General features: G+C 31.4%; 1 protein-coding gene across 1 annotated transcript; it reads left to right on the top strand.

Moving 5' to 3' along the window:
* The first annotated feature begins 2534 nt into the window (after positions 1-2534).
* Positions 2535-9416, top strand: LOC140058185 (lactadherin-like). The gene is made up of 7 exons (XM_072103747.1): positions 2535-2592; positions 3380-3666; positions 7553-7691; positions 7940-8238; positions 8778-8916; positions 9103-9257; positions 9369-9416. The coding sequence occupies exons 1-7, from the start codon at positions 2535-2537 to the stop codon at positions 9414-9416; spliced, it is 1125 nt and encodes a 374-aa protein (XP_071959848.1).
* The last annotated feature ends 3801 nt before the right edge of the window (positions 9417-13217 follow it).

Genomic DNA, 13217 nt, shown 5'->3' with positions numbered 1-13217 from the left:
ACTATTAAGTTGTTTACTATTTAGGTTTATGTGATTAAAACAAAATGTCAACAAAAAGTACAATCACAAAAAGATAAAAACAGTATCATTTGCAGCACGAAATTGTCACCAAATATCTGTTATTATTTGCTTGAGTGGAGCAAAGCAGCGAGCAGTCTCTAATTTGTGTATTTTTAGCAAATTTTAATAAATTTTAACAATTTAACGTAATGTTAACGATGTGTCTATAAAATTGTTATGGGCATGCAACTGCGATAGCATTTGATTGCATTACTTAATTACCCTTTTCACAGTATTTAAGTACCGTATTTATTCGAATAAACGTCTTTTTATTGTTTGCATCTTAAAGTGCGTAATACAGTTCAATACAATATTCACTCATGATATTTGTTACTGTTACATGAATAAACATGGTTTAACATTATTTATATATGATATAATTTAATAGCATTGACCAACAAAAACGTGAAAGTCACCAGGAGGTATATCTACTTTTCATGTTTATAAGTTCAATGCACTAGTTTTACTACAGTATGCTAATCTTTCCTTAGTCTGGGTTCTAGACAGAGTTTTGACTTATTATTAGTAAAAAGATCAATGTTTTGGCACATATGGCGTCTTATACGTATCCTATTTGAGCTCGTAACATCGAAATGCCGACTGGTGAACTACAGTATATAAAAAAGAAAAAACTCCAAATTTTGGACAAGTCCAACCTTTCCTCTGTAAATGCGTACAATTTGAATATCATAAAGTACTGTAACAATAAAAGAGTGTATAACCTTAAGAATTAATGTACTCAAAACTTAAAAATGCAATGTCACCCAAAAACATGAAAATTAATCAAATTAATGGCTGAATAGATCATTTTGCAAAATGGCATTCACTTCCGTAGAATAAAAATCCCAAACATATTCAGTACAAAAAGAGACAAAATAAACTGTTAAATTTAAGTTTTCAAGTATCCAACTGTTGGTTAAAGTAAATAATATGTGACTTTAAAAATGTTTTTTTTTAATTATTATTTTTGTTCTGTTTATTTGACATTTAACTTTGGATTTCACAAAACTTGCTTATTAAGATAAACACTTTATTATCTGTTTTATAGATATATTATTTAAATAATTTATTTGTACTCGGATTTATGTAGTGGGATATAACAATTATTATAATTACATTTCGTATGTATCGCGTTTAAAATCTCATTACTGTAAAGAATGCTATGAACTTTGAAAATAAATATAATAATGAACATTATTTTTCTATGTATTTCTTTGTGTGGCAAATTTATACCGCCAATCACTGAGAAACTTATTTGTCTTACATTTACAACATTCTAATTTTGATCATAAATAATTACAATCTTCGATGAAATTTAACAAAAGTATTATACCTTCTTTCATGTGCATTAGCGGTTACCTAACAAATTTAATAGTGTGATTATTACTTGTTTGGATATTGATTTATTTTATGATATTTTAAATGTATTGAAAATTGTTAAACCTCTATCCCAATCTTTGTTGTTGTTGCTTATTTGGTTTTATTATAGTTTATTATGTTTAGATTCAACCTGTTAGTGGCGGTTTCATCGCTGTTGGTTGTCAACTGAATAAAATATAGAAACAATAACATTTTAAAAAAAAATATAAATTCAGGAAATACTGTTCTAATTAATTTAGAGCAAATTTAGAGAATGTTTTAAGCATTTTAAAATTATCCACATATATAACAATTTAAAAACAAGGTTTTTATTTTCTATACGTGGTAAATTCCAATTATTATGATGTAACGACACACGTACACATCAATCTTAATAGAGAGACGCGCCATAATGACGTAATGCAACGTGATTTGACCAATCACAAGCAATGGGTTATTCAAACTATCGCTTGCCATTGGTCAACTCGCTCCTTGCATTGCGTCTCTAGAGGAAACCAAGCTTTAGCTAATATTACATTGTCAATATTCGTATTAGAAGAAAAGGGTTGCCATCCATTTAACCTGTGACAATGGATAATACAAAATTCTGTATTACCTTGCACGTTTTGGTTTTATGAGCAAGTTTAATGCCGCTCTCATGAAAGTATAATTATTTTTAAATAATTATACTTTCATGAAAATATCAAAACAACATCAACTCATTATTCAACATAGTACAATATAAGTATTATTCTGACTCCCACATGGCATTAAATTAAAAACTATGAAATATGATTATAGGGTGTGTTATGAATTAAAAGTATCGTTTTATTGAAATTGTGTGACTCTGAATAAATTATCTATTTTTATTTAATATTGATTTAATTTATTAATAATACAATTGCCACATTTAACCTTGAATAATAATTAAAATTCATTAAGAATATGACATTTCTTATTCACACTTAACACTATAACTGTTATAAGTTAAAATATCGACACAAATCATTACGTGTGTCAAAGCGAAATTGTTATAGACGTAAAGCATTCGGGTTTTTTTTTTTCGACGGATTGGACAATGTCGATTAACTGCGGATTGTTTTGATAACTTCATAATGGCTTGTTGGACAATTGTCTGTGTTTTTCTTTGGATAATACTGCATATGAGTAAAGGTATGAGGGCCTTCTGTTATATTTTAGATTAATAAATGCTGAAACAAAATAAAATTTCATTTGTTATTAGGACGATAACGATCCACTATAAATATACATTTTCCTGTAGAACAAAATGAATTAGAAAATATTTAAATATATTTTGCTATTTTATGGTTTATCTTTATCTTCACATTTATCTTTAAATGTTGTTGTGTGTCTCTTAATAGTTTAAGCCATTGAAAAGTCAAACTTTTTAGATCTGAATCAAATTTAACCTGAATTTTTATAATTAAATGTAAAATTATAGGCATATTATAACCCATTAAAGATTTAATTTAAATTAAAAGTTTAAGAAATAGCAGTAGGCCTAAGTTTCATTCAGTAGTAATTTATATGACATTTACATTCTTGGCTTTGAGTGATTTTAGCTATTCATAACGCCTGTTTGTGTTTGTACCCACAAGTATGTTCCATACTGTTGATATGGAGAGGAAAAATGCCAAACAATGCTCATCTTAATAGACCTAAATTTAAAATATTGGAGAAAGTTATGTTTCAATATTGCATTTATTACCAAGACGATACGACTTTTGCGGTTTTAGTTTTAATTCACCTGAACGAATAGCAATTTTATTTAAAAAAAAAAAACCTTTTACAAGACTGATCTTTTTAAAATTTATTTATAGAAAATTTTCACTATTATCTGATTACTTCAATAATGTTTACATTAAAAATGTTAATCATGAAAAATATTTTGTGAGACTAAGAGAATGAAGACTTTATAAAGTTACTATTTTATTTAAAGAATCATGCGATAGGGATCTAGGAATTGAGAGTGGTGACATCCCTGATAACCAGATGAATGCATCAAGTTCCTACGATAATGTTTCAGCCCATCATGGAAGGCTACATGGCAATAAGTCTTGGTCACCCGCTACCGCCAATGTCAGTCAATGGATTCAAGTAGATCTTGGTAACATAACGTATATAACCCAAGTGGCGACTCAAGGAGGTAGTCGAGGTTCAGTCTCGAAATACAGCATCAAATATGGCATCGATGGCACTAACTTTATTGACGCTGAAGGTGGTGGGGTATGTACATTTTTACATCGTATCAGGATAAACAATTAATTAGTAGTTTTGTTTTCCAAACATTTTCAAAAACCGTTGAAATGATATAACTCGCCCTTTGATATCAGTATAAGTCTTGTCACCTGAAACCTTCATTTTTTTTTTATCTTTAGTCCATGATCCCACAACACTATTCCTTTCTTCTTAGTATTGTATTATTTACACGGTAACTAACAATTTTTAATATATCTATATACGTGAGGGCATGTGGCGCAGGGTGTTGGACGTTGGACTACTGATCGTGAGACCGAGGTTCGAATCTAACTCTCGCCACATTGCTTGTATCCTTAGGCAAGATACTTTACTTACGTTTTCCTCTCCACCCAGGTGTATAAATGGGAACCCGGTTAGATCAAGACACAACTTTGCTCTGATTACTACCTGTATTATGGGAGTATGTTTCCATACGAAAAATTACTGGGGTAACAATGTTAATAATAATAATAATAATAATCAGCGTAGAGAAGTTTGCTTGTAGAACGCAATATAAGAATGAACTATTTTATTATTATATTTTTCTTGTTAACATCATTTTGTTTCAGAAGAAGTTTACCTGTTGGTGGGAGGGGGAGGGGGTGCATGGTAACCCCTACAGCCCATGAACTACTAGAGTTAATGTTGATCTGCTGCAAAGAACAACAGATCGCACATCGCACGAGGTTGTTCAGGCGATGTTGCTTTTCGATATATTAATTATGTATAAGACCAAATATTTATATCTGGAAGTGTTTAGTTTGTTTCTGTATAAGATTGAAAGAATGTTCTTTCATACCCTGAAAAAGGGTCGATAAAGAAATAAAGAATCATTGTCATTGTCATTGTCATTGTCATCGCACGAGGTTTTACTGTATAATGACTACTACCACGATCCGATTTCGAACTGTTCGCAAAGCAAGTAGGCCTATACCTTTAATAAAAATTTACCTAAGATTGTTGTAAGCTCTTTTGTTCAAACTTGTTAATATTTATATAGCGATAATCCAACCGTTCCGACATGCACATAATGCCTCTAGCCTAGGCCTCAATCGATCGATGTCTCTGGTGGTGGGATTTTTCCCGCGATAAGAAATCGGCGAAATATGGCCCATAACGGCCAACATTTTAATGTTATATCTTTAATGCCAGTGTAATTACGTATAGATAAAACTCAATATTTTTCATCTGATCATAGAGATATTATAGTGAACATAATATCTCTATGATCTGATATAATATCATATGTTAACTCGCGTAAGGTGGCATATAGCGCGGAAATAGTTTATTTCGATCTTGATTGTTTTTGGCTTTCAAAATGGTAGTTAGGCCTAGCAGCCCTCTAGGCCCGGATGCCTAAAAATGCTAGGCCGATGTTTAATAAACCTTTTTAAAACTATTTTCGAAACAATATTTATAGCTAGCGTCCGTGAGCCTAGGGTGCTATGAAATATGTGTAAAAGTCTTTTTGTATCATTTGTGTAAATTGTTTATTTTTTTCCCGCCAACACATTTTTGGTCTGAAAAAAAAAAAACAATTTTCTACCGACATACCCATTTTTGGGATTTACCCAAAACGTAGCCAACACAATAATCTTCTTTTTTTTTGGCATTATAATCGATACAGAAATACTTTAACCAAAATACTCAGAACTGCTGAAAGACATTTTTTATAACGATTTAATTTCAAATAACAAAAACGATTCCACAAAAACATGGCAGATAGTAAATAACCTACGGTACTTGATATCGCCAACCAAACTACCAGACAAAATCACAGTCTCTAAACCGGACGTTGATGTTAATGTTATGGATGGTAATGCAATTGTTAATGAATTTAATCATTTCTTTACTAATGTCGGTTCTGAGTTAGCTAAAGATATTCGCAATGATGACCTAATAAATTTTTCTTTTCTTGTCCAACCATCTATTAATTCACTGTTTCACCAGTTGAGGTTTTTAATTTACTTTCTTCTTTTGTCAAGAAAAAAGCTACAGTTTATGATAATCTACCCGTAAAATTAATTTCAATTTCAACACCATTTATATATTTGCCTCTATGCTATATATTAAATATCTCATTTCAATATTTCCTTCTTCCTTTAAAATTGCAACTAATTATATGATTTTTCATTCTAAAAATTAAGTTATTGGAATTCAATGTTATTCAACTATTAACAATGTTTTAATTAAAGGTAGTTCATTTATTAAATTTGTTAGAATTAACTTTGACAAACACTTATCTTGGAAACTCCACATTGATGATGTTTGTGAAAAGAGCTAGAAAAAAGGCTGGATTTCTATCTAAATTAAAGCATTTTTTAGAGATAATTTAGTTACACTTTATAACCCATTTATATTTCCTATGTTAACATATGGAACGTATTTTCTTTAAAAAATGATTGTCAGATGTATTTCTTTTTCTCATTTCAGAGATCATATACCGCCATTGTTCTATAAACTTAAAATTCTTGATATTTATAAATGAAATGAATTATATTTTCTTAAATTTGTTTATGATATTTATCACAACCGAACACCACATTCTATTACTGATTACTTCCAAACTATTGATCCTTCGTATCTATATATAAATTATGGTTAATTCTGACATAGGCGAGCACATTGGAAAACTTTGGGACAAATCTCCGCCTTGGTTACCTACCTTATCTATCTCAGATGTAACGCAAAACGTAGATTTGATAACATTATTTTCCACTTTTACGATATTGTTCCATAGTTATTAGGAAGGTATTATAAAGGGTTTAACACCAAGTTTCTGATTTCATCAGTAGATTTTCAATTCAAATTCAATTTTACGCGGTCCAAGTAATTTCCAGGTTCACCTTGCAACATCCTGGTTTCTATTAATTTGGACGTTAGTAGCTATAGCCATTTTAGTTTTTTTGTTTACTTTGGGATCGAACCGCGCGCGTGAAGGTATAGTAGTTGAAAAATTAAATGGTACTGCAAATTAATAAAGATAAAATTAAATATACGCAATAAAGCATCGGAGTATATTATGGGGAATAGTATTATAACATTAGATAGGGAGATCTGATGATAAGACCTTTTGTTTAAAATCGAGTGAATCCCGATAGCCGAGTTTTATTGAGTAAGCTGGCAGGGATAACTGTGGGCTATCTGTGTCCAGTTAGGACCAGGATACGTCTGCCCATGTTGCAAGCCGTCTACAACGTCTTTCTTCTTGGGCAGAAACGGCGCGGAAGTTAGTTTCAAAAGATGTTTAAATTAAATAATGTATTAATTATTAGGATGGTATTTATTTGAATAACGCCCAAAACCTCCCCAATAAAAAAATCACTTTGAATAATAATCCCCACTCGAAAATTTGTTGAAATTGTTAAAAGAAATTTATTTTAATCCACCAATCAGCATGATTATTTTTAAATTTGTTTGGGTGATATTTCCGAACATCCCTATGCTTCCAAAGACGTTGCGTCAGAATATATGCCGAAGATGACGTTCTTTGTGACGTCACAGGTATTTTAAATAAAATTATAAAATTCACTTGTTGGCACAGATATATACTGTTTCGTACGTTTTCTGCGTTTCTTGAAACCATTATAAGGCGTTCCATGTGATACAATGTCAAAATGATAGCTACAACATACATATCTAGGGCATTTAAGTCATTACCTGATTTTTTTCTACGAAAGTATTCAGTGTGTTCCGTTAAAGTTCTGGTCATGTACAGCGCCATCTACCGGTGGTTCTGGCCTAACATCACTCTAATAACTCAAAGGAACAATCATTGGGACGATATTCATAAATATTAAAATTAATGAATAATCGGCAAAATCTTACATAATTTAATAATATAATAATGATATGTTTATTTCCTAAATTCTAGATGTTTATCGGAAATGTTGATGAAAACAGTGTTGTTATTAATTCGTTTTCCTCTCCTGTAAACGCTCAATATATTCGTATTTATCTAAAAGCCTGGGTTGATTGGCCAAGTTTGAGAATAGAACTTTACAGCTGTGCAGGTAATTACATAATAAGGTTCAAATATGTGGATTATTATGAAGTTTTCGGTACACCACGTATGAGAGATAGAGAAAACTCAACAGAACTATATACATTTACATATATATTTACAATAATGTTCAAATAATAAATTTGGCAGTGTTTATTCCATAAAAACCCAAGTCTATATTTTCTTTGATTGATTGATTGCTAAAACATAATATTAAATGATAATGAATTGAATTGGTAAGCAAGATTTTACTCATAGAATCGTGCAATACAGCTCTGGGAATTGAGAGTGGTGCAATTTCTGATAATCAGATGACGGCTGATAGTTCTCTTAATTACTTTCAACCGTATAAGGGAAGACTTCATGGTAGATCGTGTTGGGCATCTGCAACAGGTAATCCCAAAAATCATTGGATTCAAGTTGATCTTGGTAACATTACCAAAGTAACTAAAGTCGCCACTCAAGGAAATACCAAAAAAAAATATGTTGAGGAATACAGGGTCAAATACAGCACAAATGGAACTACTTTTTGGGAAATAACTGCTGAAGAAGGTGGAGTAAGTAATTTTACTCTTAGCATTTTTTTTATTTTCAAGACTAGATATATGGCAGTAACAGGCAGTCAAGTGTCTGACTATTATCAATTTTATTCAAGCAAGATAAAAGCCATGAATTATTAAATTATCGTAATATTATTAAAAAGGTAATTGTAGCTTAAAATTGGGTTTAGCTTTGCAATGTATATTAGTTTATTTTATCATATAATTTATGTAAACCTTTAAAGCAATATTATGTTCGAAATGTCTTTATTTATCAATGTAAAAATATACAATTTTATCAAAGTATTTACACAAACCACAATCTTAGCCTATAGTGCAATATATCATTTTATCATTATTATACCGAATCTCAATACTGAATTTCAATCTTTATATCGTTTTAGCTCTGTAATATAAATTTTCTCAGACAGATAGACAGATATCTATCTAACTTTTATCATATTGTTTTTCATATGTGCAATAATAGTGGACTGCCCCCACAAAAGAGAAAACAAAATAGATCATCAAAAATTGATATCTGTACATCTTATTTGTAGCGGTTTCCGGGAAATTTTGATAAATACAGTGTCGTTATCAATTCTTTTAATTCTCCTGTAAATGCTCGATACATTCGAATTTATCCATATAAGGCACGTGGATGGCCAAGTTTAAGAATGGAACTGTACGGTTGTCCAGGTAATTATTTGTTAAACTTTATCTTAAAATCCGCAAAAAGCATTACATGTATGTTGTAATTTGCCGATTTAAACACAGTGGAATATTCTTCGCTTTCCAAAAATCACGATAAAGTATCGTAAATAAAATCATATATTTTTCTAGCTAATCGTAAACCATTTGATTTTTTTTTACTGTTAACTTAAGTTATTGATACCGTCATGGATGTGAGCATAAATGTTAACGATTCAAAATTCTACTATGGAGCAGGAGACAAAGTGAAGACGGACTTCTTCATCAATACTACTGGATTGACATCCGGAACAGACTTTACAGTCACCCTTACAGCTGAAAATATGGAGGTATATATCTTTATTATCGTGAAAGTGCTTATCTAAGGCACTGTGACAGTAGAACTAACATGAATACATGCTTATAATATATTACTCTGTTTCATTTAACTAATCTTTAAGAATATCAACCTGGTTTTCTTTACTTGTACCCTACCAACTCTCAGTTAACATGCACATACGTAATTCCCGTTAGTATACTGTTTACCGTACGGCTAAATTTAACTAGAATACCACTAGCTTTACGGAATTATGATGTGTAAGTTCTAGCGGTTTGGAGGTGATACGTTTGAAATACGAGGCAATAATAGTAAAGTAAGTAATATTTCTGCTGCCATCTCTATCAATCTTTTTCTCTGGTAACTAAATAAATTTGATTCTTCTTTGAAACATAACATTTTAATTTCAAATTAATAAAATACAATAAAAATAAAATATGAATAATTTAAATACATTGGGTCAAAGTTTAAAGCTTATGCGTGTGTAATATAACGGCAATATTCGCATAGGCACGTTAAATTTGATGTTGTCGAATTTGTATAGCCCCAGAGCACTTTTAAGATGGGAAAAAAATAAAAAAGGGTTTTGACAACTTCAATAGAATGTGTATCATGAGTTGAATTAGAGAAATGTTTAATTGTTCCACAGTATATGAGCTGCAAATGCATTATCAGCATTTTAGGTCTTTGTTGGGTAAAATACAAAAAAAAATAAGATTAATTATCATAATTAGTATAAAAGATGAGCTATTGAGAGTCGTCAACATCACTTACAGTAAATCTAATCTAGTATAAACCTCGTTTTCAGTTCGATATGTCCTCTAATCCTTTTGTATGGACTCTGACAAGAAACGGAAATACAAACTCAATCTAATCTAGTATAAACCTCATTTTCAGTTCGATATGTCCTCTAATCCTTTTGTATGGACTCTGACAGGAAATGGAAATACAAACTCAATCTAATCTAGTATAAACCTCATTTTCAGTTCGATATGTCATCTAATCCTTTTGTATGGACTCTGACAGGAAACGGAAATACAAACTCAATCTAATCTAGTATAAACCTCATTTTCAGTTCGATATGTCCTCTAATCCTTTTGTATGGACTCTGACAGGAAATGGAAATACAAAATCAATCTAATCTAGTATAAAACTCATTTTCAGTTCGACATGTCCTCTAATCCTTTTGTATGGACTCTGACAGGAAACGGAAATACAAACTCAATCTAATCTAGTATAAACCTCATTTTTAGTTCGATATGTCCTCTAATCCTTTTGTATTGACTCTGACAGGAAATGGAAATACAAACCCAATCTAATCTAGTATAAACCTCGTTTTCAGTTCGATATGTCCTCTAATCCTTTTGTATGGACTCTGACAGGAAACGGAAATACAAACTCAATCTAATCTAGTATAAACCTCGTTTTCAGTTCGATATGTCCTCTAATCCTTTTGTATGGACTCTGACAGGAAACGGAAATACACACTCAATCTAATCTAGTATAAACCTCGTTTTCAGTTCGATATGTCCTCTAATTCTTTTTTATGGACTCTGACAGGAAACGGAAATACAAACTCAATTTAATCTAGTATAAACCTCGTTTTCAGTTCGATATGTCCTCTAATCCTTTTGTATGGACTCTGACAGGAAATGGAAATACAAAATCAATCTAATCTAGTATAAACCTCGTTTTCAGTTCGATATGTCCTCTAATCCTTTTGTATGGACTCTGACAGGAAACGGAAATACAAACTCAATCTAATCTAGTATAAACCTCATTTTTAGTTCGATATGTCCTCTAATCCTTTTGTATTGACTCTGACAGGAAATGGAAATACAAACCCAATCTAATCTAGTATAAACCTCGTTTTCAGTTCGATATGTCCTCTAATCCTTTTGTATGGACTCTGACAGGAAACGGAAATACAAACTCAATCTAATCTAGTATAAACCTCGTTTTCAGTTCGATATGTCCTCTAATCCTTTTGTATGGACTCTGACAGGAAACGGAAATACAAACTCAATTTAATCTAGTATAAACCTCGTTTTCAGTTCGATATGTCCTCTAATCCTTTTGTATGGACTCTGACAGGAAATGGAAATACAAACTCAACCAAAACAGTAAGTTTGGTTTCTTTCTTAATAATTATTTGTTACTTGGCATTCTTCTGTTCATGAGGTCAATTTTAGAGAAAGAGAATTATGTTTAGGAAATAGGAAAGCTATCTTGCAATTGTTGCCGTCTATGTTAGCCATGACGTCACGGGATTATGTGAAATGGAACCTATATTCACGCTTCATTGTATGACTATACTTACGTCACAGTAATAATTTTATTCATATTAAACAGCGTAATTTCTGCCTTAACAATATTTCGATCTGCTGGGATTATTTTATTGTAGAATTTTCTTGTTTAAAGTATATTGCAGTTTGTTATATTTATGAGATATCATGCTTCAGTTATACTTTCTTTTTCAGAGCCACTTTGTTGTCACCCCAGCCGTAGGTGTTACATCAGAAATTATCTTGTCTTTTAGTAGTATTTCTTACTTTTTATCTGACATTCAATTTGAAGGGACGATAAATTCTACTGTTAATGGTAATTAAATTGTGTTTTATTATGAAGATTAATTGTAATTTTACACTGTAAATATTAAACTGATTAGTAAATCTTTAAAATGGTTGAATCGTTTACTGTCCTGAGCATCGCTTGCTAATTCTGTCGCAAGTGTTAGTATACAGTACAAGTTACTTCAAAACATCTGACCACTATTAATGATGATGATGATTAACAATGTTTTAAGGTTCTTATCTACAACCTAGGTGCATCAAAAGATATCATCCTGTCTAAAAAGTACTAGAGAATGTTTAAAAAACGTTAGCTTTAGAATTACAAATAAAAGAAAATGATATTTTATCCATCAGGGTTTTTTTTTAGTTTGTGAGGGAATCATAAAATCAACTGTTATTTACTACCTATTCATGCTTCAAATTATTTTATATGTACATGCTTTTATAGATGATGTGAAACCTGGAATTAATCTACGAGTTAACATTAAGGCTGAGATTAATGACCCCGGCTTAGTCTCCGCAGAAGAAGCTGTCAATGTCGGTTTCAGCAAACTACCGCATTTCTTGATGAACGTTACCGAGCAGTCTGAAGATGGTAACGTCTATGTTAACGTTGGTCAAACGGTGCATATAAACCTTGTTGTTGAGTTTCCAAGAGGAATCGCCGATCCCATAATTGAAGTCACGCTGCCATACAACTTTTCAACAAACAAGACAAGCAACCAGTGGAGTATTAACAAAGTGTCGGTTTCATTTGTTAGTGACTCTTTATACTGTACATACTCGACAGAGTTCTGTTATTATGCTCTTCAGACGCAGTACATTGCCACCGACGATGTCTATGGCATTCTTAAAGACTGTTCGGTGACGCGGATTGAGGGATTTATCGAGGTGACCGACCAAGACGCTTCCAATAACGTCTTAGCGTTTGAAGTAGAAGTTGTTCTAGACAATACAGACGAAGTAGTCAATGGTTCTGAGCACTGGTTAGGAATAGGAATGCAGATTGGTGACGGTACTCACATCTGGGTTGGAGAAGTACCTGTCCATACATTGATTAACAAAGTCCAAGAACCGAAGATGTCATTTAAGATTTTATACGAAACTAATTCATTTTATAAAGGGTGAGTAAAACGGTATGCGTCTTTCTTGGATAAAACTGTTTATTTTAATATAATAAAAGTATAGACTAAACCAAAAATGTAGAAACTGGATTGGTAGCCAAGGCTACAAATATAAAAAACCTACTGATTCTAAATAATATCAAATTCACAATCATCGTCAGAATATTTACTAATCATCTAATCTTCCATCAATACGATGATACTGTAGCTGATACGGTAACGTCTGTTATAAATAATGCTGATATTTAGAAAACGAATGTAAAATACCGATGATCT

The sequence above is a fragment of the Antedon mediterranea genome, chromosome 9 (genome assembly GCF_964355755.1).
Source record: "Antedon mediterranea chromosome 9, ecAntMedi1.1, whole genome shotgun sequence".
NCBI classification, from domain to species: domain Eukaryota; kingdom Metazoa; phylum Echinodermata; class Crinoidea; order Comatulida; family Antedonidae; genus Antedon; species Antedon mediterranea.
This window is presented reverse-complemented; position numbering and strand designations above follow the sequence as displayed.

Coding starts and splice junctions, on each gene's coding strand:
- LOC140058185 (XM_072103747.1), top strand. CDS start 2,535: ATGGCTTGTTGGACAATTGTCTGTGTTTTTCTTTGGATAATACTGCAT. Junction 2,593..3,379: donor AATACTGCATATGAGTAAAG/GTATGAGGGCCT, acceptor TTTTATTTAAAG/AATCATGCGATAGGGATCTA. Junction 7,692..7,939: donor AGAACTTTACAGCTGTGCAG/GTAATTACATAA, acceptor TTTTACTCATAG/AATCGTGCAATACAGCTCTG.